Consider the following 7,539-nt stretch of genomic DNA (forward strand, 5'->3'; position numbering starts at 1 on the left):
TCTCTGAAATAAAAAAAAAATTAAAAAAAACTTAATTATGATAGTTTAAATATTTAAGTATTTTTATTTTATTTATTTTTGTTTTTTAGATTTGAATTTGGGAGATAAATCATTGATGTAAAAATTATATTAATCAAAAAATATAATTATACCTAATCAAAAAATATAATTATTAAAAATTAGCAGTTGTATCCACCTAGACAGGCTGTTATCCTGCTAACAATGTCTTGGATCTGATTGTCTCAGACTTAAAAAAAAAATAATAGTAGAATATCTCATGCACATTTGCAAAATGATTAAAATTAATGCATCATGCATGCACACGCACAAACAAATTTGCAGCATACTTAAGCAAATATATATTAACATAAAAAATAAGCAGTAAAAGCCTGGATTTCCATAAGCTAAAAAACACTCAAAGTAAAACTGATAATTTAAAATGGATTGGAAATAAAAGTGATCCATGTACTGTAAAAAAGAATGCAATGCAAAATTTATAAAAAACAAACAAACAAGTTATTAAAGAAAAGATTGGAACTAATTCCAACTCACCAAAATGTAATATATCATTATTGCTTTATATTCTTGCATTGCATGGTGTAAAATAATAAAAATTGCAGGCATCAGCTCATTGACTTTAGTTACATCCCTCATAAAATAATGTAAATGAAATGAAGTTTATGTTCCTTTAACCAATTCTGGCTCATGCTTATCCTTAATCACATACTAATAAATCAGTTGGTGGTAAATAACAACAATAATAAAAAGTCCTCTCTGATTTAATTGACACCAAAACAAAAGCTGGAATTTACTCATCCATTCAAAGGGTCAATGAAATTTTAAAATTGACTCAGCATAATAGAAAGTGCTGATTGATTATATTATAGATTTTGAATTTCAATACTCTAAAGAACTATAACTCTGATAAATTTATAATCATATAAACAAGATGTTCTAATGGTTTTATATAAGGGATTCAATACTAATTTTTTTACTACATTATTTTTTGTTTTTTTTAAATAGGCAAATTAATGCAAAGATCATAGGATCTTCATTAAAATATTAAATTGGAATAATTCAAATTGAGATAATTAGTGTATTTTAGTTTAATATAACATACTAGCTATATCTGTACTATACTGTACTGTAACATACTAGCTAATTATTCATCTATTTGTCTATCTATATTATATATCTATAATATATGTAATGATATCTCCGAATTTAAATCCTAATTTTTATCTTAAAATTGAAAATTACGTTGAAAATGTTAACTTCATTCTAAAATGCTCTCTTATTTCCGGATCCAATTCCCACTTTCTTATTTAATTATTTCTAACACACACTTAAGAAAATTGCTAATTCTGTCATCAGAATCTCATAGTAAAATCACTGAAGGAGGAAAATTCGGCCATTTTGCTCTTATATTGCAACATAATCATATGTCATTTTATCATTGCTTCTGTCCTGTACAAATTTTGACTGTGTAAAATAAATTGAAATCAAATTCCAAAAGTTTTTTCTTTTCTGCTATTCATATGCAAAATTATTTTTGCATATATATTATAAAGTCAAATGTGCTAAATTATATTTTATCTCATGAAGTTTTCAACACTATTGTGTGATATTTTTAAAAGTCATAATTTTTGTTTATTTGAAGTTTACTTACTTCGAGATGAATTTTATTATACCATTTTTGTTTAGGTCTGATACTTGAAAATCATTTAAAAAGGTTTTAAAACGCTGTTATTTTAAAGAATAAAAATAAATTTCAAATACAAATTATTAGCTAAAAATTCTTAGTACTGATTCAAAAATTAAAAAAAGTTGAAGCTATCTGCTAGTTGCATTGTTGTTTGATTTGTTTTATGTATCATATTTATACATCCCAATTATGTGTTTGTTATTGTTATATTTCAAATTAATTGCCTTTGCTATTTAAAGACTTAATATGAAATTCCAAAATTAAACTACCCATATTGATCTGAAATATGTTCTATAACTTTATTTTCATTGAAACATGAAAACTTTCTTTTTTAGTTATTATTACAAAATGGCAACTTTCTCTACTCCTGACTGTGATGAAAAATGTAAAGAAAAGTTTATATGTCGTATGCGGAGAGGCCAGTCGAATAATCCTCTGTTTTGTTGAAGTTTTTCAGTGCACAATCTGAAAGTGGACCTTAAGCACTATTTTATTGTTATGACATAGACTTTAAAATATTTTGAACCAAAGATTCTTTCCTTTTTTTGTTATATTTTTAGAATGCTATGTCACTTTTAGAAATTTGTTATCAGATAGTATATTGATAACTTTCATACTTCTAAAGCTTTTACAAAAGTTTTATTTATTTTTTTAAGTGAGATTTTTATTCCAATAGTTTTAATTTCATTTTTGTTGATTATTTAGATAGGTGTTTTTTGTAATCAGAAGTTACTTTAAAAATTTCAGTTTATTTATGATATTAAATATGCTATGGGATAAAGGAAGATAAAAAAATTTCTATTCAATGTTTTAGTGTTTGTATAGTTTTCTCTTTTGTTTCTTCTATTCTAAAGTTATAAAAAATTTATAGAATACACTATATCTATATTAGGTATATAATGTTCAATATTAATTCTGATAAATTTTGTGTAATAAAAATAATTAACAACTACATGTTATATGAAATATCTAAATCTTAGTCAATGTTATTAATTTCTGCTTGATTTTTCTAATAAAGAAATATATTGAATATTTGCCTTTATTAATTCTGAAAGTGATTTAATTGCAGGTTTCAGTGCTCAAATTTCTTTCTTTCTTTTCTTTTCTTTCTTTCTTTACATTTCTGCCAAAAAAAAAAAAAAAGTTATTCTTTAATTCCAAGTTCGTTTTGAGACTATTTAATATATGAATTATTATTTTTGTTCTTATTTGTAGATAATATGAGACAGTGCTTGAAATATAATACATATTTTTAGAAATTTTTTTTATGTTAAAATTTTTATTACATGTAACAACTATATTAGTCATTACTTTTGATTCTTTGTTTTCATTATTGATGACATTATTTAGGGGGGGAAAAAGGTTATGATAAATGCCCGAAACTTAAATTATTAATTATTATTATAGGTTGCAAAATTCCATAAAATAATGGTTCCTTTTACTCAGAACTGTATTGAAAGAATGAAATTTTAATCAAGATACATGAATCATTTGAGTATGAGTTTGCAATCAAATCATTTCACATATATTCCAGTAAATATTTATCTTTCAAGTAAAAGAATTTATCCACATAGGGATCCAACCAATATTTCATTTTAAATTTTATCTTAACTGAGAAATAAATTTCAGCTTTTTATTCCATTTTTAAAAATCCTATGTTATGAAAGCAATAATTAGTGGTTGTGAATGGTGGCATTTTAGTGGTTGTCAAAAATATTAATTTTTCTTCACATTGAAGAATACTACTGTATTAAGTTCTGCTCTAAAGAAAAAAATTTTTTTTTATTGAAAATGAAACAATATTTTAATTTAATTAATTTTTCAGGTGATGAGTTTGTAATATTTTAATATTCTTTTATTTCATGATATTTTGTTTCAAATATTCTTTTGTTGAAAAATATTATTTAAGTTTTTTTTATGCTGCATATTAATTACTGTTAATAAATACTATTTAATAATTACTATTAATTGCATTTGTAATTTTTGGCTCAAATTCTTTTCTTAATTAATGTACTTCATTTTGTTTCTTAAAAATACTCGAATTGTTTTCCCAAGTATGTAGGGGCAATAAAAAAACTCTTTTTATTGTGTATCAAAAACTCATTTATTGTAAGGCTTAAGAATAGCTATATTGCCTAAAATATTTCCAAAACGTGTTTTTTTTTTCTTTTCTTGTTATAACTATTTATTTACATCAATGGAGATTTAAATATAGATATTTTGCTTTTTGTATGGTTGCTATTGATGAAATTTATGATTTTTCCTGATATTTAATTGTAAGATATATATTTAATAAATATTATTCTAAGAATATAGAAGTGAAATAAATACAAAATAAACATGCAAGTTTTTATAGCAAAATTATTTTTTATTTTAATTTTTTTTGTAATAGGTGGAAACAATTTTGTTATGCATCTGATAAATTAAAATATTGCGCTAATCTAAAAGTTATTGTAAATGTTAAACTGGACTGTTGCAATTTTTTTTTTTTTTTAACATGTAAAAATGAATGCAGAATTTTTATTTTCGCCAAAGAAAGTTCAAATCGACAATCAATTTAAGAACTTTGTGAGTTGAACAGATTATTATTCATATTTATAGTATCCTAATAGTATAGTATGCTAATAGTATAGTGTCCTAATAGTATAGTATTTTAATAAAGGATATTATGCTATATATCATAATATGGGTATATTTTGTTGTAATGTAAATTAAAAACTATATTTAATGTTAAAAACTAATATTTTAATAAAGGATATTATGTTATATATCATAATATGGGTATATTTTGTTGTGATGTAAGTTAAAAACTATGATTTTTTTAAAATTTGATCTATGTTATTTTAATATAATAAAATGGATGGTTTGTCCAATTTTAGGTGTATTGTAACATTTTATTTTGTCTCATATTATTTGTCAAAGTGTTAAATATTTTCTGTAAACCAAACAAGAAATCTTGTTTGGAATCTTTGGAATCTACTATCTTGGAATCTTTTTGTATTAAATATATTGTCACTTATGTTTATGTCACTTATATTTATTGTGAAATTTTATGTTATTAGATTTTTTACATGTAATACATTAGATTGTTATATGACATTATGCATTGTAAGCTTTTTTTCTATCTAATTACATGTGTAGCTACTATTTTTATTTAATTCTGTCTGTTTTGTCCACATTATTTGTTTTTGTTTATTTTCATGTTACAATTGTTTATTTCTTGCACTTTCTGTAAAATGTTATCACTTATACATGTGTTCATTTGTTTTACTTATTGAAATAAAATACTTCTATTATCATAATTTGTGGCCTAATTTATAATTTTCATTTTAACATGCCCATTGTTTTGAATAGAAATTTTTAAATTTTGAGTTTCTTTATCTGTAAATCCTCTGTTCTTATTATTTCATTGTAGCAATGAAATTGTAGCTTTTTTCTTTTTTCTCTTGCAACTAATCTTAATATACTTATTACAAAATGCTTGTAAAAAGAAAGAAAAAAAAATCCACTCACAAAATTATTTGATTTAAATTTTTGGAAAGCGAAATGATGCAGAATAAATGGCTGCACCATCTCTCTAGATGATTAACTGTTTGAACCTGATTGGCATTTAGGTGCTGCTAAAAAAATGCATGACTTTCAGTCTTTTTTTTTTTTTTTTTTTTGCAAATGCATGGTTTTCTCTGGCCATGGCAAAAGCAGAGAGGAAAGGGAGCCAATCAATGTTTAGATAATAGAGAGAGATCTATTGTCCAATGGGAGAGCGTTTTTGTATTTGGGGCAATCTTGAGAATTTTTGTTGAGGGGGGGGGGCCAAATTTGAGGATCATCTAGGCTGACTCAAGAAAGCAATCCATTTTTCAATGAGAGTTGTTTCTATGTTGGCATGCTTCTTACGATTTCAGATCCTTTAGTAGTATCTTCTATTAACTCCCTCACAGACAATGACAAATCTGACTCGTGCATCGAATTACTGAATTTTTAATCTCAAATTTGCAATTAAATGAAAATAGTAAGCAATTTAAAATGCAAAATCCACTTAAAAACCCACAAATATCCTTATTATCTCTTATACCTTTTATTACCTCAAAATCCTTATATTATTGTATGAATATTTGAATAATTATAATGATATTTGCCTCAAACAGAATGTTTCATCTAATTAAGAAGTTAAGTAAATTTGTATGTCAAGGTATTAACACTGGGGCTCTTTCTTGCTTTCTTAAGTAATTTAACTCATTGCAGATTGGGGAATTCTTGGAGAAACTCCTTTTCTTTGAGGGCATCTTGAGACTCTTTAATCTTGAATAAAGTTATATATTCATTCGGTGATGGAGATCGACTTGTGCAATCAACCTCAATTCTCTATTTATATTCTGGATATAAGATCTTTTGGTAGAATATTATGTAATCTCCCAAAGGCTTTTACATCTTCTCCGTGATGCATTGTAACCGCTTTCTTTACAGTTGCAGTTAAAATAAGTTTGATTTTGGATCTCCTCTTTAATGTTAGAATCGCTAGTGGTACGTTCCCCTTAATATTTAATACATCTGAAGTTGATTTAGCAGTATCTTGAGGAATGATGATATCCGAAGCATTGGAATGTTCTTTTTTTCTATAAGTTTAAATTCTGATTTTTAGGGATAGGAGGTGATGAATATTATAGATGCTGTAAGGTTTTCTTGACTTCTTTTAAGACATTTTTTCCCCATAATTATTAATTTATTCATATAACATAAGTTTTTTTTTTTTTTAAATTTCTTCCTTGATGCTTTAAATTTTTGTGGCAACAAGCAAGCTTTCCAACAACCTGAAGAACTTTTCCTCGGGGTATACGTTAACGATGAACTCTTTACCCAAGGTAGGCGATACTTCCATGACGTTTTTCGTTCTTTGAACACTACCAATATCGTAACTATGTTGGGCATTTTGTGCTAATAGAATTATTAGGCTTTTTTTTTCTATTAAGTTATTAATTTTAGTTATTTTTTTATTAGCTTAATCGTCTTCTGAATTTGACTTGATTTTGAAGAACCAGGATGTGAATTAAGTGTCAGTTTCTGACTATTTTGCAGATTTCATATAAACTTGGATTATATGAAAGACTAAATGTTGGACCTATTGTTGTTGGAAATTTCTTCTTAATTTCAGTGGGGTTTTTTTAAAGAAATTTTTTCTGTGAATTTGCTTAGATATTTTCAGTGCTTATTAAAAATTCTTTTTAATTCTTGGTTCCTTAATTTTTTGGGAGGAACAATTTTGAAGTTTTCTTATGGCTTTAGAGTTGTAATATATTTTGTTTGTAGTTTATGATGGTATTGACAATTTTGGATTTCACATAGCATCAAAAGTTGATTTCGATAATAATATTTTTTACTTTATTCTACTTGTATATTCTGTAATTGGTCGTTTATACAGGGTTCGAGTCTTTGTTTTTGTGGTAATGTCTTTGATTTAGTCTTTATTTTCGTAATCCTATTTTTTTTTTTTTTTTTTTTTTTTTTTTTTTAATGATTGTGCTGAGCAGGGGTCAGTTTTCCAGTTGCAGATTTCTTAACATTTATATATATATATATATATATATATATATATATTAAAAATCATTTTTTAGTTGCTTGGGTGATAGTGGTTGGGATAAGTCATTTGTGTTTTTATTTGTTACCTTTAAGATAGTAAGGGTAGACGATATTTTGCTTTTGATCCTTGAGTAAAATTTTGGTTTTTGTTATTTTGAATTTTACCGTCGTTCATAAAACTATGGTTTGAAGTGGTATCCGATATTCCAAATATATATGTTTCTTGCACACCTTTTTTTTAATACTGATTTTTATTT

General features: G+C 25.1%; 1 protein-coding gene across 2 annotated transcripts in view; it reads left to right on the top strand.

Annotated features, from left to right (window-relative positions):
- Window positions 1-2,154, top strand: part of LOC129968483 (sphingomyelin phosphodiesterase-like) — a 62,894-nt gene extending 60,740 nt beyond the window's left edge. For both annotated transcript variants that reach the window (XM_056082411.1, XM_056082410.1), the window contains exon 13: window positions 2,041-2,154. In XM_056082411.1, the coding sequence (XP_055938386.1) occupies window positions 2,041-2,152 (112 nt within the window). In that variant the 3' untranslated portion in view covers window positions 2,153-2,154. The remainder of the gene's footprint in view (window positions 1-2,040) is intronic.
- Window positions 2,155-7,539: the final 5,385 nt, after the last annotated feature.

This window comes from Argiope bruennichi, chromosome 5 (genome assembly GCF_947563725.1).
Source record: "Argiope bruennichi chromosome 5, qqArgBrue1.1, whole genome shotgun sequence".
NCBI lineage: Eukaryota > Metazoa > Arthropoda > Arachnida > Araneae > Araneidae > Argiope > Argiope bruennichi.